Source organism: Oncorhynchus masou, chromosome 24 (genome assembly GCF_036934945.1).
Source record: "Oncorhynchus masou masou isolate Uvic2021 chromosome 24, UVic_Omas_1.1, whole genome shotgun sequence".
NCBI classification, from domain to species: Eukaryota; Metazoa; Chordata; class Actinopteri; order Salmoniformes; family Salmonidae; genus Oncorhynchus; species Oncorhynchus masou.
Window position 1 is genome coordinate 8,407,245 of NC_088235.1, and position 25,339 is coordinate 8,432,583.

Here is a 25,339-nt window from a genome sequence, read left to right on the forward strand (position 1 = left end):
TGTTATAGTATCAGCCTGTCACCTGAATATAACACTCTGTTGTTGTTATAGTATCAGCCTGTCACCTGAATATAACACTCTGTTGTTGTTATAGTATCAGCCTGTCACCTGAATATAACACTCTGTTGTTGTTATAGTATCAGCCTGAATATAACACTCTGTTGTTGTTATAGTATCAGCCTGTCACCTGAATATAACACTCTGTTGTTGTTAATGTATCAGCCTGCAGCTTTGAAAACCCAACAACAATTGACTAGATATCAATATTCCCGGTGTGTGTCACAGAAAAAGAAATCAATTTATTCTTCTAACAAGCATCTTTCACTGCGCGACCAGAGCGGGGTTTCTCTCAGCAGAGGTCCATTATGCCATTATGTACACCACCTCCGCTGGGCGCCCGACATTTAATTGGATTTGAATTAGCTGCCGTTTGTATGAAAATAACATATCACACAGGGAGATAGATGGAGGGAGAGGATAGGATGGAGAGAAGGATGGAGAAAGAGAGAGAGAGAGAGGGAGAGATGGGGGAGAGAAGGATGAGAGAGAGAGAGAGCGAGAGAGAGAGAGAGAGGGAGAGAGAGAGGGAGAGATGGGGGAGAGAAGGATGAGAGAGAGAGAGAGCGCGAGAGAGAGAGAGAGAGAGAGGGAGAGATGGGGGGGAGAGAAGGATGAGAAAGAGAGAGAGAGCGCGAGAGAGAGAGAGAGAGGGAGAGATGGGGGGGAGAGAAAAATGAGAGAGAGAGAGAGCGCGAGAGAGAGAGAGAGAGAGAGATGGGGAGGAGAGAACAATGGAGAGAGAGAGAGAGAGATCATGAGAGAGAGAGAGAGAGAGAGATGGGTGGGATTAGCTGTTGTTGTGTGTGAGGAAGCCAGTGGGGGGGGGATTGAAAGAGGAGTGTCGTGTCTTTGGCTATGCCAGATTAAGTGATATGACATGCTATTCTATAAAATCCTTTCTCCGTAATTAATATTACCTGATTGAACTAATCATGCAAATGTAATTAACTAGAGTCGAGGGACCACGAAATAATATTTATAGAGCTGTTATCTTCCGAATAAGCTCTTAAAGACCTAGTAATATTTTACACCAATAGCAGTCAATATTCATCGTCACCTAATTTCAGTCTCATCTGAAAGTTGTACATTCTTAGTTATCTTCACGAACCCTGGCTAACAAGTTGAAGTTTTAATTATTTATTTATTAAATACCTAACTAATCACACAGAATTACATATTTCAAAGAATGAATCATACCTTGATTACAAATGACGTCATAAAGGAAAACGTCCCAGCTTGTTACACAAAAGAAAAGGGGCTGGGTTTGAGTGAAAGAGCGGGAAGACTGAGGGACACAGGGAGAAGCTGTGCTATCGTAAATACAGTATCTTATGCATTCTAAATTACCGCCCATTTGGAAAAGGAAAATGCAATAAATATTTACTCTGAGCTACGCTTCAGTAGGTTGGTGGTAGATGGAAGGCCGTGTTGCCAAACCGAGTCCTTTGTCCTTTGAAGAATGTCTCTGGTGGTCAATTGGATACGTTGTAGTAACGTCGTTGTGTGATAGACTACTCTGTCTGTTTTTTTCCTTTACTCTGTCTGTTCTTTCCTGCGTTTGCAGCTGCTGTTTCTAACGGCTAGGAGGTATCACTTCTGTAGTGAATAAGAGTTCAAAGTTCATACCGTTTGCAACCAAAGCTCACGCCGAGGTTGGCTTAGTTCTGTTGTTGACATGTTAGTCCTTTTAATAGAGGCTGCAGACCTCACGTACTCGGAACAGGAGGTTATGTTGTCGTAAAGGTATAGGTATAGGAATGTTATAGGATGTATGGTATAGGAAGGGAGAGGAGGGCGTGTTTGAAAAGTTTTATAACCCATGTCCCTTCACAGGGGTGGGCCACTGATTGAGCAGAGCCCTAACCTTATGAAAACCCAAATCTCTCATTTGGAAGCTAAAATTACATCTCTTCACCAATAATTTTATATTCAAACTTTTAAATTGAACAACAATTTCATGTGAATCAGATAACTACAATGTGCAGACTTTCCACTGTAAAGTTTGTCATCTTATCATTGATGAGAATGTCCCAGATGACAACCTAGCTGACATCATATTCATTAAGTACCACCACATATGTTCAATTGGTCGGATTACCAGAATATAGTTCATTTCCCCCCACCTTCTGATGTTCACAGAATCTCTATGTTAACCAAAGGGTTTGCAAATGTAACATCAGTAGGTTAGAGAGAGGAAAAAGGGGGGAAGAGGTATTTATGACTGTCATAAACCTACCCCCAGGCCAACGTCATGACAGTATGGTACTGTATGGTACTGTTTGATACTGTATGGTACTGTAGGTATTTATGACTGTCATAAACCTACCCCCAGGCCAACGACATGACAGTATGGTACTGTATGGTACTGTATGGTACTGTAGGTATTTATGACTGTCATAAACCTACCCCCAGGCCAACGACATGACAGTATGGTACTGTATGGTACTGTATGGTACTGTAGGTATTTATGACTGTCATAAACCTACCCCCAGGCCAAAGTCATGACAGTATGGTACTGTATGGTACTGTTTGATACTGTATGGTACTGTAGGTATTTATGACTGTCATAAACCTACCCCCAGGCCAACGTCATGACAGGAGGAAGAAGAGAAATTAACCTTGAAAATGCTGCTGCTGTGTTTCTGTGGCGATGTCTGTGTCTGGGCTTGAAGCTGGCCACGTGGGGAATCTCTATGGCCTGGACCAGATGATCTGTTAGGCCCCACCGACCTGTGACACAACAACAGATTTACACTTTTAAAAATGGGCCTTTTATAAATATGAAATACACAAAATCAGCCCCCAGGTGTGAATTTGTTTAATTATCTTCAACTCAATGGGTTGACCGTGGTACTTTAGAAGACGACTGGCTAGCCCAATCCATACAGTCTACAGCCCAATCCATACAGTCTACAACGGCTAGCCCAATCCATACAGTCTACAGCGGCTAGCCCGTTCCATACAGTCTACAGTGGCTAGCCCAATCCATACAGTCTACAGCCCAATCCATACAGTCTACAGCCCAATCCATACAGTCTACAGCCCAATCCATACAGTCTACAGCCCAATCCATCCAGTCTACAGCCCAATCCATCCAGTCTACAGCCCAATCCATCCAGTCTACAGCCCAATCCAAACAGTCTACAGCCCAATCCATACAGTCTACAGCCCAATCCATACAGTCTACAGCGGCTAGCCCAATCCATCCAGTCTACAGTCTACAGCCCAATCCATACAGTCTACAGCCCAATCCATACAGTCTACAGCCCAATCCATACAGTCTACAGCCCAATCCATACAGTCTACAGCCCAATCCATCCAGTCTACAGCCCAATCCATCCAGTCTACAGCCCAATCCAAACAGTCTACAGCCCAATCCATACAGTCTACAGCCCAATCCATACAGTCTACAGCGGCTAGCCCAATCCATACAGTCTACAGCCCAATCCATACAGTCTACAGCCCAATCCATACAGTCTACAGCCCAATCCATACAGTCTACAGCCCAATCCATACAGTCTACAGCCCAATCCATACAGTCTACAGCCCAATCCATACAGTCCACAGCCCAATCCATACAGTCTACAGCCCAATCCATATAGTCTACAGCCCAATCCATACAGTCTACAGCCCAATCCATACAGTCTACAGTGGCAAGCCCAATCCATACAGTCTACAGCCCAATCCATCCAGTCTACAGCCCAATCCATACAGTCTACAGCCCAATCCATACAGTCTACAGTGGCTAGCCCAATCCATACAGTCTACAGCCCAATCCATACAGTCTACAGCCCAATCCATACAGTCTATAGCCCAATCCAAACAGTCTACAGCCCAATCCATACAGTCTACAGCCCAATCCATACAGTCTACAGCCCAATCCATACAGTCTACAGTGGCTAGCCCAATCCAAACAGTCTACAGCCCAATCCATACAGTCTACAGCGGCTAGCCCAATCCATGTGGCTTGCAAAAGTGAACTTGTTAATGTCTCATTAATGTCTCATTAATGTCTCAGTTGTTGAGTCTTGTTGTGTTCATACAAATATTTACACCTGTTAAGTTTTGCTGAAAATAAACGCAGTTGACAGTGAGAGGATGTCTCTTTTTTTGCTAAGTTTATACACCAACAGGTAGGGGCATTAGAAGCGAAGGTAATATAATATATAACGTACTGCAGTGCATCTCCTCCTCATGGACTGCACCAGATTTGCCAGTTCTTACTGTGAGGTGTTACCCCACTCTTACACCAAGGCACCTGCAAGTTCCCGGACATTTCTGGGGGGAATGGCCCTAGCCCTCACCCTCCGATCCAACAGGTCCCAGACGTGCTCAATTGGATTGAGATCCGGGCTCTTCGCTGGCCATGGCAGAACACTGACATTCCTGTCTTGCAGGAAATCCCGCACAGAACGAGCATTATGGCTGGTGGCATTGTCATGCTGGAGGGTCATGTCAGGATGAGCCTGCAGGAAGGGTACCACATGAGGGAGGAGGATGTCTTCCCTGTAACACACAGCGTTGAGATTGCCTGCAATGAGAACAAGCTCAGTCTGATGATGCTGTGACACACCGCCCCAGACTATGATGGACCCTCCACCTCCAAATGGATCACACTCCAGAGTACAGGCCTCAGTGTAATGCTCATTTCTTTGACGACAAACGCGAATCCGACCATCCCCCCCTGGTGAGACAAAACCGGGACTCGTCAGTTAAGAGCACTTTTTGCCAGTCCTGTCTGGTCCAGCGACGGTGGGTTTGTGGCCATAGGCGGCTTTGTTGCCGGTGATGTCTGGTGAGGATCTGACTTAAAAAAGGCCTAAAAGTCCTCAGTCCAGCCCCTCTCAGCCTATTGCGGACAGTCTGAGCAGAGGGATTGTGTGTTCCTGCTGTAACTCGAGAAGTTGTTGTTGCCATTCTGTACCTGTCCCGCAGGTGTGATGTTCGGATGTACCGATCCTGTGCAGGTGTTGTTACACGTGGTCTGCCACTGCGAGGACGATCAGCTGTCCGTCCTGTCTCCCTGTAGCGCTGTCTTAGGCATCTCACAGTACGGACATTGCAATTTATTGCCCTGGCCACATCTGCAGTCCTCATGCCTCCTTGCAGCATGCCTAAGGCACATTCATGCAGGTGAGCAGGGACCTTGGGCATCTTTCTTTTGTAGTTTATCAGAGTCAGTAGAAAGGCCTCTTTAGTGTCCTAGGTTTTCATAACTGTGACCTTAATTGCCTACCCTCTGGTAAGCTGTTAGTGTCTTAACGACCGTTCCACAGGTGCATGTTCATTAATTGTTTATGGTTCATTGAACAAGCAGGGGAAACAGTGTTTAAACCATTTACAATGAAGATCTGTGAAGTTATTTGGATTTTTACAAATTATCTTTGAAAGACAGGGTCCTGAAAAAGGGACGTATCTTTTTTTGCTGAGTTTATTATATTATATTAGCTTCTAATGTCCTAGATGTTGGTCTATATTATATTATATTAGTTTCTAATGTCCTACCTGTTGGTCTATATTATATTATATTAGCTTCTAATGTCCTACCTGTTGGTCTATATTATATTATATTAGCTTCTAATGTCCTGCCTGTTGGTCTATATTATATTATATTAGTTTCTAATGTCCTACCTGTTGGTCTATATTATATTATATTAGTTTCTAATGTCCTACCTGTTGGTCTACATTATATTATATTAGTTTCTAATGTCCTTCCTGTTGGTATATAATATATTAGCTTCTAATGTCCTACCTGTTGGTCTATATTATATTATATTAGTTTCTAATTTCCTACCTGTTGGTCTATATTATATTATATTAGCTTCTAATGTCCTACCTGTTGGTCTATATTATATTATATTAGTTTCTAATGTCCTGCCTGTTGGTATATATTATATTATATTAGCTTCTAATGTCCTACCTGTTGGTCTATATTATATTATATTAGTTTCTAATGTCCTAACTGTTGGTATATATTTTATTAGCTTCTAATGTCCTACCTGTTGGTCTATATTATATTATATTAGCTTCTAATGTCCTACCTGTTGGTATATATTATATTATATTAGCTTCTAATGTCCTGCCTGTTGGTCTATATTATATTATATTAGTTTCTAATGTCCTGCCTGTTGGTATATATTATATTATATTAGTTTCTAATGTCCTGCCTGTTGGTCTATATTATATTATATTAGTTTCTAATGTCCTGCCTGTGGTCTATATTATATTATATTAGTTTCTAATGTCCTACCTGTTGGTCTATATTATATTATATTAGTTTCTAATGTCCTGCCTGATGGTCTATATTATATTAGTTTCTAATGTCCTACCTGTTGGTATATATTATATTATATTAGTTTCTAATGTCCTGCCTGTTGGTCTATATTATATTATATTAGTTTCTAATGTCCTACCTGTTGGTATATATAATATTATATTAGTTTCTAATGTCCTACCTGTTGGTCTATATTATATTATATTAGTTTCTAATGTCCTGCCTGTTGGTCTATATTATATTAGTTTCTAATGTCCTACCTGTTGGTCTATATTATATTATATAATATTATATTAGCTTCTAATGTCCTGCCTGTTGGTCTATATTATATTATATTAGTTTCTAATGTCCTACCTGTTGGTATATATTATATTATATTAGTTTCTAATGTCCTACCTGTTGGTATATATTATATTAGCTTCTAATGTCCTACCTTTGGTCTATATTATATTACCTCAGCTTGTCCATAGTGTTCTAATTCACCTCAGCTTGTCCATAGTGTTCTATATTACCTCAGCTTGTCCATAGTGTTCTATATTACCTCAGCTTGTCCATAGTGTTCTATATTACCTCAGCTTGTCCATAGTGTTCTATATTACCTCAGCTGGTCCATAGTGTTCTATATTACCTCAGCTTGTCCATAGTGTTCTAATTCACCTCAGCTTGTCCATAGTGTTCTATATTACCTCAGCTTGTCCATAGTGTTCTAATTCACCTCAGCTTGTCCATAGTGTTCTATATTACCTCAGCTTGTCCATAGTGTTCTATATTACCTCAGCTGGTCCATAGTGTTCTATATTACCTCAGCTTGTCCATAGTGTTCTATATTACCTCAGCTTGTCCATAGTGTTCTATATTACCTCAGCTTGTCCATAGTGTTCTAATTCACCTCATCTTGTCCATAGTGTTCTATATTACCTCAGCTTGTCCATAGTGTTCTATATTACCTCAGCTTGTCCATAGTGGTCTATATTACCTCAGCTTGTCCATAGTGTTCTATATTACCTCAGCTTGTCCATAGTGTTCTATATTACCTCAGCTGGTCCATAGTGTTCTATATTACCTCAGCTTGTCCATAGTGTTCTATATTACCTCAGCTGGTCCATAGTGATCTATATTACCTCATCTTGTCCATAGTGTTCTATATTACCTCAGCTTGTCCATAGTGTTCTATATTACCTCAGCTTGTCCATAGTGTTCTATATTACCTCAGCTTGTCCATAGTGTTCTATATTACCTCAGCTTGTCCATAGTGTTCTATATTACCTCAGCTTGTCCATAGTGTTCTATATTACCTCAGCTGGTCCATAGTGTTCTAATTCACCTCAGCTTGTCCATAGTGTTCTAATTCACCTCAGCTTGTCCATAGTGTTCTAATTCACCTCAGCTTGTCCATAGTGTTCTATATTACCTCAGCTTGTCCATAGTGTTCTATATTACCTCAGCTTGTCCATAGTGTTCTATATTACCTCAGCTTGTCCATAGGGTTCTATATTACCTCAGCTTGTCCATAGTGTTCTATATTACCTCAGCTTGTCCATAGGGTTCTATATTACCTCAGCAAGTCCATAGGGTATTATATTACCTCAGCTTGTCCATAGGGTTCTATATTTACCTCAGCTTGTCCATAGGGTTCTTCTTGTTGGTGAAGAGTAGTCTCAGGAGGGTCTTTCTCTTGATGGAGACGATGAGGCCGGCTCCCAGGAAGGTTATTAGAGTCAACAGGACCCCCACCGCCACGCCACCGTAGTCTGGGAAATGACATCAGAGACAGATGGCAGCATGGCGAGTCTCAATGAGGAACACCGGAATTAGCTACAATGGCCAACTATAGCAACATGGCTCGTCTCAATGAGGAACACTGGAATGAGCTACAATGGCCATCTATAGCAACATGGCTAGTCTCAATGAGGAACATTGGAATTTCAATTAACTTTCTGAAATGACTAAATGGAGAAGGAATTGACCCCAAGCCTACTTTGCATGACATTATAGCAGACATTTGTGTTACCTGCTAGCCTCATCGGTCCACTGTCCACACTTCCCCCGAAGCCTGCCTTGTCACAGAAGGGAGGAGCCCAGTGGGCCTCACAGTGGCAGTTCTTGTTGTTATTACACACCTGTAGGAGGTAAACCACAACATATTGTAGTTATAACACACCTGTAGGTAGTAAACCACAACATATTGTAGTTATAACACACCTGTAGGTAGTATATCACAACATATTGTAGTTATAACACACCTGTAGGTAGTATATCACAACATATTGTAGTTATAACACACCTGTAGGTAGTATATCACAACATATTGTAGTTATAACACACCTGTAGGTAGTATATCACAACATATTGTGGTTATTACACACCTGTAGGTAGTATATCACAACATTACACACCTGTAGGTAGTATATCACAACATATTGTAGTTATAACACACCTGTAGGTAGTAAACCACAACATATTGTAGTTATTACACACCTGTAGTAGTATATCACAACATATCACACCTGTAGGTAGTAAACCACAACATATTGTAGTTATAACACACCTGTAGGTAGTAAACCACAACATATTGTAGTTATAACACACCTTTAGGTAGTATATCACAACATATTGTAGTTATAACACACCTGTAGGTAGTATATCACAACATTACACACCTGTAGGTAGTATACCACAACATTACACACCTGTAGGTAGTATATCACAACATATTGTAGTTATTACACACCTGTAGGTAGTATATCACCACATATCACACCTGTAGGTAGTATATCACCACATATCACACCTGTAGGTAGTATATCACAACATATCACACCTGTAGGTAGTATATCACAACATATTGTAGTTATTACACACCTGTAGGTAGTATATCACAACATATTGTAGTTATAACACACCTGTAGGTAGTATATAACAACATATTGTAGTTATAACACACCTGTAGGTAGTATATCACAACATATTGTGGTTATTACACACCTGTAGGTAGTATATCACAACATATTGTAGTTATAACACACCTTTAGGTAGTATATCACAACATATTGTAGTTATAACACACCTGTAGGTAGTATATCACAACATTACACACCTGTAGGTAGTATACCACAACATTACACACCTGTAGGTAGTATATCACAACATATTGTAGTTATAACATACCTGTAGGTAGTATATCACAACATATTGTGGTTATTACACACCTGTAGGTAGTATATTACCACATATTGTAGTTATAACATACCTGTAGGTAGTATATCACAACATATTGTGGTTATTACACACCTGTAGGTTGTATATCACCACATATCACACCTGTAGGTAGTATATTACCACATATCACACCTGTAGGTAGTATATCACCACATATGACACCTGTAGGTAGTATATCACCACATATCACACCTGTAGGTAGTATATCACCACATATCACACCTGTAGGTTGTATATCACCACATATCACACCTGTAGGTAGTTTATCACCACATATCACACCTGTAGGTAGTATATCACAACATATCACACCTGTAGGTAGTATATCACAACATATTGTAGTTATAACACACCTGTAGGTAGTATATCACAACATATTGTAGTTATAACACACCTGTAGGTAGTATATCACCACATATCACACCTGTAGGTTGTATATCACCACATATCACACCTGTAGGTAGTATATCACCACATATCACACCTGTAGGTAGTATATCACAACATATGACACATGTAGGTAGTATATCACCACATATCACACCTGTAGGTTGTATATCACCACATATCACACCTGTAGGTAGTTTATCACCACATATCACACCTGTAGGTAGTTTATCACCACATATCACACCTGTAGGTAGTATATCACCACATATCACACCTGTAGGTAGTATATCACAACATATGACACATGTAGGTAGTATATCACCACATATCACACCTGTAGGTTGTATATCACCACATATCACACCTGTAGGTTGTATATCACCACATATCACACCTGTAGGTAGTATATCACCACATATCACACCTGTAGGTAGTATATCACCACATATCACACCTGTAGGTAGTATATCACCACATATCACACCTGTAGGTAGTATATCACCACATATCACACCTGTAGGTAGTATATCACCACATATCACACCTGTAGGTAGTATATCACCACATATCACACCTGTAGGTAGTATATCACAACATACTACTGCTACTGTAGATCACAGGCTTCAAGTTTAACTGTGTGCCTTACACCCTATTCCTGCCTGGGTTTGGCCAAATGAACCTTTTGCCTGACTTGACATTCCAGCACATTTTAGGACAAGGACGTGTGCCTCAGAGCCAGTCGATGATGAATGACACTTAAACATAAATGAATCCATTTCTCATCCAAACTGATGAGACTTCTCGGCAGGCAGCCCTCTAGGATGATTGATCACACTGGAATGGGTTACCTTACCGGAAACACATCACACTCTGAAACAGTAGAGGTTGGTAGGTTGGTGTGTGTGTGTGTGCCTGCATTTCTGTGTGTGTGTGTGTGCCTGCCTTTCTGTGTATGTGTGCTTGCCTTTCTGTGTGTGTGTGTGCCTGCCTTTCTGTGTGTGTGTGTGTGCCTGCCTTTCTGTGTATGTGTGCTTGCCTTTCTGTGTGTGTGTGTGCCTGCCTTTCTGTGTGTGTGTGTGTGCCTGCCTTTCTGTGTGTGTGTGTGTGCCTGCCTTTCTGTGTGTGTGTGTGCCTGCCTTTCTGTGTGTGTGTGTGCCTGCCTTTCTAAGTGTGTGTGCCTGCCTTTCTGTGTGTGTGTGTGCCTGCCTTTCTGTGTGTGTGTGTGTGTGTGTGTGTGTGTGTGTGTGCCTGCTTTTCTGTGTGTGTGTGTGTGTGTGCCTGCCTTTCTATGTGTGCGTGTGTGTGTGTGTGTGTGTGTGTGTGTGCTTGCCTTTCTCTGTGTGTGTGTGCCTGCCTTTCTGTGTGTGTGTGTGCCTGCCTTTCTCTCTGTGTGTGTGCCTGCCTTTCTCTCTGTGTGTTGTGCCTGCCTTTCTCTCTGTGTGTGTGCCTGCCTTTCTCTCTGTGTGTTGTGCCTGCCTTTCTCTCTGTGTGTGTGAGCATGTGTGTGTGTGTGCCTGCCTTTCTGTGTGTGTGTGAGTGCACATGTGTGAGCGTGTGTGTGCCTGCCTTTCTGTGTGTGTGTGCGCCTGCCTTTCTAAGTGTGTGTGCCTGCCTTTCTGTGTGTGTGTGTGCCTGCCTTTCTGTGTGTGTGTGTGCCTGCCTTTCTGTGTGTGTGTGTGTGTGTGTGTGTGTGTGTGTGTGTGTGTGTGTGTGCCTGCTTTTCTGTGTGTGTGTGTGTGTGTGCCTGCCTTTCTATGTGTGCGTGTGTGTGTGTGTGTGTGTGTGTGTGTGCTTGCCTTTCTCTGTGTGTGTGTGCCTGCCTTTCTGTGTGTGTGTGTGCCTGCCTTTCTCTCTGTGTGTGTGCCTGCCTTTCTCTCTGTGTGTTGTGCCTGCCTTTCTCTCTGTGTGTGTGAGCATGTGTGTGTGTGTGCCTGCCTTTCTGTGTGTGTGTGAGTGCGCATGTGTGAGCGTGTGTGTGCCTGCCTTTCTGTGTGTGTGTGCGCCTGCCTTTCTAAGTGTGTGTGCCTGCCTTTCTGTGTGTGTGTGTGCCTGCCTTTCTGTGTGTGTGTGTGCCTGCCTTTCTGTGTGTGTGTGTGTGTGTGTGTGTGTGTGCCTGCTTTTCTGTGTGTGTGTGTGTGTGTGTGTGTGCCTGCCTTTCTATGGGTGCGTGTGTGTGTGTGTGTGTGTGTGTGTGTGCTTGCCTTTCTCTGTGTGTGTGTGCCTGCCTTTCTGTGTGTGTGTGTGCCTGCCTTTCTCTCTGTGTGTGTGCCTGCCTTTCTCTCTGTGTGTTGTGCCTGCCTTTCTCTCTGTGTGTGTGAGCATGTGTGTGTGTGTGCCTGCCTTTCTGTGTGTGTGTGAGTGCGCATGTGTGAGCGTGTGTGTGCCTGCCTTTCTGTGTGTGTGTGCGTGTGTGTGTGTATGAGCGTGTATGTGTGTGTGTCTGAGCGTGTGTGTGTGTATGAGCGTGTGTGTGTGCGTGTGTGTGCGTGTGTGTGTGTGTGTATGAGCGTGTGTGTGTGTATGAGAGTGTGTGTGTGTGTGTGTATGAGCGTGTGTGTGTGTGTATGAGCGTGTGTGTGTGTGTGTGTGTGTGAGCGTGTGTGTGTGTGTGTATGATCGTGTGTGTGTGTGTGTGTGTGTGTGTGTGTGTGAGCATGTGTGTGTGTGTGTGTGTGAGCATGTGTGTGTGCCTGCCTTTCTCTGTGTGTGTGTGTGTGTGTGTGTGTGTGTGTGTGTGTGTGTGTGTGTGTGTGTGTGTGTGTGTGTGTGTGTGTGTGTGTGTGTGTGTGTGTGTGTATGCATATATGAAGTCAATGTACGGTATTCAACCAAAAGCTGAACAGTGATGGTTTAAGGACTGTATGAGGGCGACTTTATTACCGAGGGGAAGATCTACTGGCCCGGCAAGGATCAAAGTCACATGTGGGATAAATTACAGACATGAATCATGAACCAGTCTCATGGTCTCAGTCCCCCATGGCAGCCTATTCCCTAATGTAGTGCACCACCTTTGACCTGGGGCTTTATAGGGCTCTGGTTAAAAAGTTGTGCACTATGTAAGGATATACAGTGGGGCAAAAAAGTATTTAGTCAGCCACTAATTGTGCAAGTTCTCCCACTTAAAAACATGAGAGAGGCCTGTAATTTTCGTCATAGGTACACTTCAACTATGACAGACAAAATTAGAAAAAGAAATCCAGAAATTCACATTGTAGGATTTTTTATGAATTTATTTGTAAATTATGGTGGAAAATAAGTATTTGGTCACCTACAAACAAGGAAGATTTCTGGCTCTCACAGACCTGTAACTTCTTCTTTAAGAGGCTCCTCTGTCCTCCACTCGTTACCTGTATTAATGGCACCTGTTTGACCTTGTTATCAGTGTAAAAGACACCTGTCCACAACCTCAAACAGTCACACTCCAAACTCCACTATGGCCAAGACCAAAGAGCTGTCAAAGGACACCAGAAACAAAATTGTAGACCTGCACCAGGCTGGGAAGACTGAATCTGCAATAGGTAAGCAGCTTGTTTTGAAGAAATCAACTGTGGGAGCAATTAATAGGAAATGGAAGACATACAAGACCACTGATAATCTCCCTCGATCTGGGGCGCCACGCAAGATCTCAGGATGTCATATGGTCAGATGAAACCAAAATATAACTTTTTGGTAAAAACTCAACTTGTCGTGTTTGGAGGACAAAGAATGCTGAGTTGCATCCAAAGAGCACCATACCTACTGTGAAGCATGGGGGTGGAAACATCATGCTTTGGGGCTGTTTTTCTGCAAAGGGACCAGGAAAACTGATCCGTGTAAAGGAAAGAATGAATGGGGCCATGTATCGTGAGATTTTGAGTGAAAACCTCCTTCCTTCAGCAAGGGCATTGAAGATGAAACGTGGCTGGGTCTTTCAGCATGACAATGATCCCAAACACACCGCCCGGGCAACGAAGGAGTGGCTTCGTCAGAAGCATTTCAAGGTCCTGGAGTGGCCAAGCCAGTCTCCAGATCTCAACCCCATAGAAAATCTTTGGAGGGAGTTGAAAGTCCGTGTTGCCCAGCAACAGCCCCAAAACATCACTGCTCTAGAGGAGATCTGCATGGAGGAATGGGCCAAAAGACCAGCAACAGTGTGTGAAAACCTTGTGAAGACTTACAGAAAACGTTTGACCTCTATCATTGCCAACAAAGGGTATATAACAAAGTATTGAGATAAACTTTTGTTATTGACCAAATACTTAATTTCCAACATAATTTTCAAATAAATTCATTAAAAATCCTACAATGTGATTTTCTGGATTTTTTTTCCTCATTTTGTCTGTCATAGTTGAAGTGTACCTATGATGAAAATTACAGGCCTCTCTCATCTTTTTAAGTGGGAGAACTTGCACAATTGGTGGCTGACTAAATACTTTTTGGCCCCACTGTAGGGTGCAATTTGGGACGTAAGAAGGACAAAAAAAGGGGGAACTGTTCAAAAGGGCGGTTTGACGTTACTCACCCCTCGACCACTGCACTTCTCTGAGCACTCCTGCACTCCAAAGACACTGACGTTCTGACACTGTCGGTTCAGACACATCTACAGAGAGACAGACAGAGAGAGAGAGAGGGGGGAGAGGGAGAGGGAGAGGGGGGAGAGAAAGAGAGAGATAGAGCGAGAGAGAGAGAGAGAGAGAGAGAGGGGGGCAGAGGGAGAGGGAGGGAGAGGGAGAGGGGGAGAGAAAGAGCGAGAGAGAGAGAGAGAGAGAGAGAGAAAGAAAGAGAGAGAGAGAGAAAGAGCGAGAGAGAGAGAGAGAAGAGAGAAGAGCGAGAGAGAGAGAAAGAGAGAGAGAGAGAGCAAGAGAGAGAGAAAGAGCAAGAGAGAGAAAGAGCAAGAGAGAGAGCAAGAGAGAGAGAAAGAGCAAGAGAGAAAGAGCGAGAGAGAAAGAGCGAGTGAGAAAGAGCGAGAGAGAGCGAGAGAGAGAGAGAGAAAGAGAGAGAAAGAGAGAGAGAGAGAGGGGGCGGAGGGAGAGGGAGGGAGAGGGAGAGGGGGAGAGAAAGAGCGAGAGAGAGAGAGAAAGAAAGAGAGAGAGAGAAAGAAAGAGAGAGAGAGAGAGAGAGAGAAAGAGCGAGAGAGAGAGAGAGAAAGAGAAGAGCGAGAGAGAGAGAAAGAGCAAGAGAGAGAGAAAGAGCAAGAGAGAGAAAGAGCGAGAGAGAGAGCAAGAGAGAGAGAAAGAGCAAGAGAGAGAAAGAGCGAGAGAGAAAGAGCGAGAGAGAGCGAGAGAGAAAGAGTGAGAGAGAGAGAGAGAGAGAGAGAGAGAGAGAGAGAGAGAGAGAGAGAGAGAGGGGGGAAAGAAAGAGAGAGAGCGGGAGAGAGAGAGCGAGAGAGAGAGAGAAAGAGCGCGAGAGAGAGAGAAAGAGCGATAGAGAAAGAGCGAGAGAGAGAGAGCAAGAGAGAAAGAGCGAGAGAGAAAGAGCGAGAGAGAGAAAGAGCGAGAGAGAAAGAGCGAGAGAGAGAGAGAGAGAAAGAGCAAGAGAGAGAGAGCGAGGGAGAAAGAGCGAGAGAGAGAGAGAGAGACAGAGAGAGAGAGAGAGAGAGATAGAGGGGGGAAAGAGAGAGAGGGGAGGGGTCGAGGGAGGGAGAGAGATAGAGAGAGAAAATTAGGCAACAACAAATTCAATTCCTTCTAGACAATTTCCTGGACAAAATGTGCACTGTAATAGTGAATGTGTAAACTTGGCAGTAGAAAACCTAAACAGTATATTTAACTATATAGCTTCCCTATCAAAAAAATACTAATTTCAAGCAGACAACCTGAGAAAATGAACAACAATGACAAATGGATGGATGAAGAACGCCGGGTTTCTCAAGAAAGAAATTGAGAAACCCATCCAACCAAAAACATAGAGACCCAGAAAACCTGAGTCGACTCCTTCACTATGGTGAATCACTAAAACAATACAGAAATACACTACGGAAAAAGAAGGAACAGCACGTCAGAAATCAGCTCAATGCAACTGAAGAATCCATAGACTCTAAACACTTTTGGGAAAATTGGAAATAAACAAACAACAACAACACAAATAATTATATATCCAAAACAGAGATGTATGGGTAAACCACTTCTCCAATCTTTCTGGCTCTATAACAAAGAACAAACAGCAAAAACACATACATGATCAAATACAAATCTTATATTCAACTATTACAGACGACCAGAACCCACTGGATTCTCTAATTACATTGAATGAAGTACAGAACAAAATACAAACCCTCCAACCCAGAAAGACTTGTGGGGTGGATGGTATCCTAAATTAAATGACTAGACAGACCACAAATTCCAATTGGCTATACTAAAACTCTTTGACATCATCCTCAGCTCTGGCATCTTCCCCAACATTCGGAACCAAGGACTGATCACCCCAATCCTCAAAAGTGGAGACCAATTTGACCCCAATAACTACCATGGGATAACAGCAAGGGAAAATCCTCTGCATTTTCATTGACAGCAGACTCGTACACTTCCTCAATGAAAACAATGTCCTGGGCAAATTGGCTTTTTACCAAATGACCGTACGACAGACCACGTATTCACCCTGCACACCCTAATTGACAACCAAACAAACCAAAACAAAAGGCAAAGTCTTCTCATGCTTTGTTGATTTTCAAAAAAAGCTTTTGACTGAATTTAGCCTGAGGGCCTGCTAAACAAGCAGCAAGGTTTAACAGTGAAGAACAAACACCATTGTAAATACAAGCCATATTTATGTTTATTTATTTTCCCTTTTGTACTTTAACTATTTGCACATCATTTCAACACTGTATATAGACATGATATATAGACGTAATATGACATTTGTAATGTCTTTATTGTTTTGAAACTTCTGTATGTGTAATGTTTATTGTTAATTTGTATTGTTTTTTTCACTTTATATATTCACTTTATATATTATCCTCACTTGCTTTGGCAATGTTAACACGTTTCCCATGCCAATAAAGCCCTTGGATTGAAAAATTGAATTGACAGACAGACAGACAGACAGACAGACAGACAGACAGACAGACAGACAGACAGACAGACAGACAGACAGACAGACAGACAGATAGACAGACAGACAGACAGAGCAGACAGACAGTGCAGACAGACAGACAGACAGACAGAGCAGACAGACAGACAGACAGACAGACAGACAGACAGACAGACAGACAGACAGACAGACAGACAGACAGACAGGCAGACAGAGCAGGCAGACAGACAGGCAGACAGACGAGCAGACAGACAGACAGACAGACAGAGCAGACAGACAGACAGACAGACAGATAGACAGACAGACAGACAGAGCAGACAGACAGACAGTGCAGACAGACAGACAGACAGAGCAGACAGACAGACAGACAGACAGACAGACAGACAGGCAGACAGAGCAGGCAGACAGACAGACAGACAGACAGACAGACAGACAGAGCAGACAGACAGTGCAGACAGACAGACAGACAGACAGACAGACAGACAGACAGACAGGTACTCCACTGATGTCACCACCGTTAGTGTCCACGGTCACTGCCCAGTACAATGCTGAGTCAAACCGTACAATGCTGAGCTAAACCGTACAATGCTGAGTCAAAACGTACAATGCTGAGCTAAACCGTACAATGCTGAGTCAAAACGTACAATGCTGAGCTAAACCGTACAATGCTGAGTCAAACCGTACAATGCTGAGTCAAACCATACAATGCTGAGTCAAACCGTACAATGCTGAGTCAAACCGTACAATGCTGAGTCAAACCGTACAATGCTGAGTCAAACCGTACAATGCTGAGTCAAACCATACATTGCTGAGTCAAACCATACAATGCTGAGTGAAACCGTACAATGCTGAGTCAAACCGTACAATGCTGAGTCAAACCGTACAATGCTGAGTCAAACCATACAATGCTGAGTCAAACCATACAATGCTGAGTCAAACCATACAATGCTGAGTCAAACCGTACAATGCTGAGTCAAACTGTACAATGCTGAATCAAACCGTACATTGCTGACCCAAACCATACAATGCTGAGTCAAACTGTACAATGCTGACTCAGATATTTTCTTTTCCCATTGTCCTTCCCTGCACAGTTCAAGCTACTATTGTGGACACGTAACCAGAGGCCAGCGCAGTTAACCTCTGTCAACAACAACAACAACAACAACAACAACAACACACTCTCTCCTGGATGGTCCGACGGCCCATTGGTGTGAACAGGGTCACGGTGTTGAGTTCTCACCATGGCGTCGCCACACTTTGTGCCCGACATGACGAGGCCCGGGTCCGGCATGTCGTCCCCCAGGTAGACATGGGTCCCCCGGCACAGGATTCGGCCCCCCTCTTGGAGGGGGATGTTGGTTTCTATGGAGACGGCATTGGTGCCTATTATTGGTCGGTTGGCTCCCCCTTGACATTGTATTTTGCCACACTTAGCATCTCTGTAAACAACAACAACAACAAACAACACCCCATTAATCAATAGATTAGAAAAAAACAACTAAAGGCATTCACCTGAATGATATTTCATTGTTACTGGAGCTAGAGTCTTAGCTGTCAAAAAACTTGACTTTCTCTCCAACCATCTACAACAGTGGTGTCAAAATGATTTCCTGGAGGGCTGTGTGCCTGCTGGTTATTTCGTGAATTTCTTTCAATTCGTATCAAATTAAGACCTAGACAACCAGGTGAGGGGAGTTCTTAAACTAATCAATGACCTTAATTGATCAATCAAGCACAATGGAAGAGCGAAAACCTGCAGACACTGCAGGATTGAGTTTGACGCCTCTGAACTACAGTAACTACTGTGTTGTTAGAACTACAGTAACTACTGTGTTGTTAGAACGACAGTAACTACTGTGTTGTTAGAACTACAGTAACTACTACACAGTGTTCTGTTGTGTTGTTAGAACTACAGTAACTACTGTGTTGTTAGAACTACAGTAACTACTGTGTTGTTAGAACTACAGTAACTACTGTGTTGTTAGAACTACAGTAACTACTGTGTTGTTAAAACTACAGTAACTACTGTGTTGTTAAAACTACAGTAACTACTGTGTTGTTAGAACTACAGTAACTACTGTGTTGTTAAAACTACAGTAACTACTGTGTTGTTAAAACTACAGTAACTACTGTGCCGTTAGGACTCTTTTCAACCCCACTTAGGTTCTGTTGTGTTGTTAGGACTCTTTTCAACCCCAGTTTAGGTTCTGTTGTGTTGTTAGGACTCTTTTCAACCCCACTTAGGTTCTGTTGTGCTGTTAGGACTCTTTTCAAACCCAGTTTAGGTTCTGTTCTGTTGTTTTCAACCCCAGTTTAGGTTCTGTTCTGTTCTGTTGTTAGGACTATTTTCTACCCCTGTTCCAGGGAAATTCATATCAGCAGAGAATCAGAGCTGTAACCCAGTCCTACATTAGACTGTAGCCCAGTCCTACATTAGACTGTAACCCAGTCCTACATTAGACTGTAGCCCAGTCCTACATTAGACTGTAACCCAGTCCTACATTAGACTGTAGCCCAGTCCTACATTAGACTGTAGCCCAGTCCTACATTAGACTGTAGCCCAGTCCTACATTAGACTGTAGCACAGTCCTACATTAGATTGTAACCCAGTCCTCCATTAGACTGTAGCCCAGTCCTACATTAGACTGTAGCCCAGTCCTACATTAGACTGTAGCCCAGTCCTACATTAGACTGAAAGAGTGGCTGTAGCCCAGTCCTACATTAGACTGAAAGAGTGACTGTAGCCCAGTCCTACATTAGACTGTAGCCCAGTCCTACATTAGACTGAAAGACTGGCTGTAGCCCAGTCCTACATTACACTGTAGCCCAGTCCTACATTAGACTGTAGCCCAGTCCTACATTAGACTGTAGCCCAGTCCTACATTAGACTGTAGCCCAGTCCTACATTAGACTGTAGCACAGTCCTACATTAGATTGTAACCCAGTCCTACATTAGACTGTAGCCCAGTCCTACATTAGACTGTAGCCCAGTCCTACATTAGACTGTAGCCCAGTCCTACATTAGACTGTAGCCCAGTCCTACATTAGACTGAAAGAGTGGCTGTAGCCCAGTCCTACATTAGACTGAAAGAGTGACTGTAGCCCAGTCCTACATTAGACTGTAGCCCAGTCCTACATTAGACTGAAAGACTGGCTGTAGCCCAGTCCTACATTACACTGTAGCCCAGTCCTACGTTAGACTGTAGCCCAGTCCTACATTATACTGTAGCCCAGTCCTACATTAGACTGTAGCCCAGTCCTACATTAGACTGTAGCCCAGTCCTACATTAGACTGTAGCCCAGTCCTCAATTAGACTGTAGCCCAGTCCTACATTAGACTGTAGCCCAGTCCTACATTAGGCTGTAGCCCAGTCCTACATTAGACTGTAGCCCAGTCCTACATTAGACTGTAGCCCAGTCCTACATTAGACTGTAGCCCAGTCCTACATTAGACTGTAGCCCAGTCCTACTTTAGACTGTAGCCCAGTCCTACATTAGACTTTAGCCCAGTCCTACATTAGGCTGTAGCCCAGTCCTACATTAGACTGTAGCCCAGTCCTACATTAGATTGTAGCCCAGTCCTACATTAGACTGTAGCCCAGTCCTACATTAGACTGTAGCCCAGTCCTACATTAGACTGTATCCCAGTCCTACATTAGACTGTAGCCCAGTCCTACATTAGACTGAAAGAGTGGCTGTAGCCCAGTCCTACATTAGACTGTAGCCCAGTCCTACATTAGACTGTAGCCCAGTCCTACATTAGACTGTAGCCCAGTCCTACATTAGACTGTAGCCCAGTCCTACATTAGACTGTAGCCCAGTCCTACATTAGACTGTAGCCCAGTCCTACATTAGACTGTAGCCCAGTCCTACATTAGACTGTAGCCCAGTCCTACATTAGACTGTAGCCCAGTCCTACATTAGACTGTAGCCCAGTCCTACATTAGACTGTAGCCCAGTACTACATTAGGCTGTAGCCCAGTCCTACATTAGACAGAAAGAGTGGCTGTAGCCCAGTCCTACATTAGACTGTAGCCCAGTCCTACATTAGACTGTAGCCCAGTCCTACATTAGACTGTAGCCCAGTACTACATTAGGCTGTAGCCCAGTACTACATTAGACTGAAAGAGTGGCTGTAGCCCAGTCCTACATTAGACAGAAAGAGTGACTGTAGCCCAGTCCTACATTAGACAGAAAGAGTGGCTGTAGCCCAGTACTACATTAGACTGTAGCCCAGTCCTACATTAGACTGAAAGAGTGGCTGTAGCCCAGTACTACATTAGGCTGTAGCCCAGTCCTACATTAGACTGTATCCCAGTACTACATTAGGCTGTAGCCCAGTCCTACATTAGACTGTATCCCAGTACTACATTAGGCTGTAGCCCAGTCCTACATTAGACTGTAGCCCAGTCCTACATTAGACTGTAGCCCAGTACTACATTAGGCTGTAGCCCAGTCCTACATTAGACAGAAAGAGTGGCTGTAGCCCAGTACTACATTAGGCTGTAGCCCAGTCCTACATTAGACAGAAAGAGTGGCTGTAGCCCAGTACTACATTAGGCTGTAGCCCAGTCCTACATTAGACAGAAAGAGTGGCTGTAGCCCAGTACTACATTAGGCTGTAGCCCAGTCCTACATTAGACAGAAAGAGTGGCTGTAGCCCAGTACTACATTAGGCTGTAGCCCAGTCCTACATTAGACAGAAAGAGTGGCTGTAGCCCAGTACTACATTAGGCTGTAGCCCAGTCCTACATTAGACAGAAAGAGTGGCTGTATCCCAGTACTATATTAGGCTGTAGCCCAGTCCTACATTAGACTGTATCCCAGTACTACATTAGGCTGTAGCCCAGTCCTACATTAGACAGAAAGAGTGGCTGTAGCCCAGTACTACATTAGGCTGTAGCCCAGTCCTACATTAGACAGAAAGAGTGGCTGTATCCCAGTACTATATTAGGCTGTAGACCAGTCCTACATTAGACAGAAAGAGTGGCTGTATCCCAGTACTACATTAGGCTGTAGCCCAGTCCTACATTAGACAGAAAGAGTGGCTGTAGCCGGGTACTACATTAGGCTGTAGCCCAGTCCTACATTAGACAGAAAGAGTGGCTGTATCCCAGTACTACATTAGGCTGTAGCCCAGTCCTACATTAGACAGAAAGAGTGGCTGTATCCCAGTACTATATTAGGCTGTAGCCCAGTCCTACATTAGACAGAAAGAGTGGCTGTAGCCCAGTACTACATTAGGCTGTAGCCCAGTCCTACATTAGACAGAAAGAGTGGCTGTATCCCAGTCCTACATTAGACTGTAGCCCAGTACTACATTAGGCTGTAGCCCAGTCCTACATTAGACAGAAAGAGTGGCTGTATCCCAGTACTACATTAGGCTGTAGCCCAGTCCTACATTAGACAGAAAGAGTGGCTCTAGCCCAGTCCTACATTAGGCTGTAGCCCAGTCCTACATTAGACTGTAGCCCAGTCCTACATTAGGCTGTAGCCCAGTCCTACATTAGACTGTAGCCCAGTCCTACATTAGACTGTAGCCCAGTCCTACATTAGACTGTAGCCCAGTCCTACATTAGACTGTAGCCCAGTCCTACATTAGACTGTAGCCCAGTCCTACATTAGACTGTAGCCCAGTCCTACATTAGACTGTAGCCCAGTCCTACATTAGACTGTAGCCCAGTCCTACATTAGGCTGTAGCCCAGTCCTACATTAGACTGTAGCCCAGTCCTACATTAGACTGTAGCCCAGTCCTACATTGGGCTGTAGCCCAGTCCTACATTAGACTGAAAGAGTGGCTGTAGCCCAGTACTACATTAGACTGAAAGAGTGGCTGTAGCCCAGTCCTACATTAGACTGTAGCCCAGTCCTACATTAGACTGTAGCCCAGTCCTACATTAGACTGTAGCCCAGTCCTACATTAGGCTGTAGCCCAGTCCTACATTAGACTGAAAGAGTGGCTGTAGCCCAGTACTACATTAGACTGAAAGAGTGGCTGTAGCCCAGTCCTACATTAGACTGTAGCCCAGTCCTACATTAGACTGTAGCCCAGTCCTACATTAGACTGTAGCCCAGTCCTACATTAGGCTGTAGCCCAGTCCTACATTAGACTGTAGCCCAGTCCTACATTAGACTGTAGCCCAGTCCTACATTAGACTGTAGCCCAGTCCTACATTAGACTGTAGCCCAGTCCTACTTTAGACTGTAGCCCAGTCCTACATTAGACTTTAGCCCAGTCCTACATTAGGCTGTAGCCCAGTCCTACATTAGACTGTAGCCCAGTCCTACATTAGATTGTAGCCCAGTCCTACATTAGACTGTAGCCCAGTCCTACATTAGACTGTAGCCCAGTCCTACATTAGACTGTATCCCAGTCCTACATTAGACTGTAGCCCAGTCCTACATTAGACTGAAAGAGTGGCTGTAGCCCAGTCCTACATTAGACTGTAGCCCAGTCCTACATTAGACTGTAGCCCAGTCCTACATTAGACTGTAGCCCAGTCCTACATTAGACTGTAGCCCAGTCCTACATTAGACTGTAGCCCAGTCCTACATTAGACTGTAGCCCAGTCCTACATTAGACTGTAGCCCAGTCCTACATTAGACTGTAGCCCAGTACTACATTAGGCTGTAGCCCAGTCCTACATTAGACAGAAAGAGTGGCTGTAGCCCAGTCCTACATTAGACTGTAGCCCAGTCCTACATTAGACTGTAGCCCAGTCCTACATTAGACTGTAGCCCAGTACTACATTAGGCTGTAGCCCAGTACTACATTAGACTGAAAGAGTGGCTGTAGCCCAGTCCTACATTAGACAGAAAGAGTGACTGTAGCCCAGTCCTACATTAGACAGAAAGAGTGGCTGTAGCCCAGTACTACATTAGACTGTAGCCCAGTCCTACATTAGACTGAAAGAGTGGCTGTAGCCCAGTACTACATTAGGCTGTAGCCCAGTCCTACATTAGACTGTATCCCAGTACTACATTAGGCTGTAGCCCAGTCCTACATTAGACTGTATCCCAGTACTACATTAGGCTGTAGCCCAGTCCTACATTAGACTGTAGCCCAGTCCTACATTAGACTGTAGCCCAGTACTACATTAGGCTGTAGCCCAGTCCTACATTAGACAGAAAGAGTGGCTGTAGCCCAGTACTACATTAGGCTGTAGCCCAGTCCTACATTAGACAGAAAGAGTGGCTGTAGCCCAGTACTACATTAGGCTGTAGCCCAGTCCTACATTAGACAGAAAGAGTGGCTGTAGCCCAGTACTACATTAGGCTGTAGCCCAGTCCTACATTAGACAGAAAGAGTGGCTGTAGCCCAGTACTACATTAGGCTGTAGCCCAGTCCTACATTAGACAGAAAGAGTGGCTGTAGCCCAGTACTACATTAGGCTGTAGCCCAGTCCTACATTAGACAGAAAGAGTGGCTGTATCCCAGTACTATATTAGGCTGTAGCCCAGTCCTACATTAGACTGTATCCCAGTACTACATTAGGCTGTAGCCCAGTCCTACATTAGACAGAAAGAGTGGCTGTAGCCCAGTACTACATTAGGCTGTAGCCCAGTCCTACATTAGACAGAAAGAGTGGCTGTATCCCAGTACTATATTAGGCTGTAGACCAGTCCTACATTAGACAGAAAGAGTGGCTGTATCCCAGTACTACATTAGGCTGTAGCCCAGTCCTACATTAGACAGAAAGAGTGGCTGTAGCCGGGTACTACATTAGGCTGTAGCCCAGTCCTACATTAGACAGAAAGAGTGGCTGTATCCCAGTACTACATTAGGCTGTAGCCCAGTCCTACATTAGACAGAAAGAGTGGCTGTATCCCAGTACTATATTAGGCTGTAGCCCAGTCCTACATTAGACAGAAAGAGTGGCTGTAGCCCAGTACTACATTAGGCTGTAGCCCAGTCCTACATTAGACAGAAAGAGTGGCTGTATCCCAGTCCTACATTAGACTGTAGCCCAGTACTACATTAGGCTGTAGCCCAGTCCTACATTAGACAGAAAGAGTGGCTGTATCCCAGTACTACATTAGGCTGTAGCCCAGTCCTACATTAGACAGAAAGAGTGGCTCTAGCCCAGTCCTACATTAGGCTGTAGCCCAGTCCTACATTAGACTGTAGCCCAGTCCTACATTAGGCTGTAGCCCAGTCCTACATTAGACTGTAGCCCAGTCCTACATTAGACTGTAGCCCAGTCCTACATTAGACTGTAGCCCAGTCCTACATTAGACTGTAGCCCAGTCCTACATTAGACTGTAGCCCAGTCCTACATTAGACTGTAGCCCAGTCCTACATTAGACTGTAGCCCAGTCCTACATTAGACTGTAGCCCAGTCCTACATTAGGCTGTAGCCCAGTCCTACATTAGACTGTAGCCCAGT

At 43.9% G+C, this 25,339-nt stretch overlaps 1 protein-coding gene across 1 annotated transcript in view; it reads right to left on the reverse strand.

Moving 5' to 3' along the window:
• Nucleotides 1-25,339, reverse strand: part of LOC135513380 (disintegrin and metalloproteinase domain-containing protein 12-like) — a 280,995-nt gene that overhangs the window by 45,733 nt on the left and 209,923 nt on the right. The window contains exons 16-20 of the mRNA XM_064936305.1: nt 18,192-18,390; nt 14,445-14,522; nt 8,346-8,454; nt 7,950-8,085; nt 2,679-2,790 (exon numbers count right to left, since the gene is read on the reverse strand). Of these exons, the coding sequence (XP_064792377.1) occupies nt 2,679-2,790; nt 7,950-8,085; nt 8,346-8,454; nt 14,445-14,522; nt 18,192-18,390 (634 nt within the window). The remainder of the gene's footprint in view (nt 1-2,678; nt 2,791-7,949; nt 8,086-8,345; nt 8,455-14,444; nt 14,523-18,191; nt 18,391-25,339) is intronic.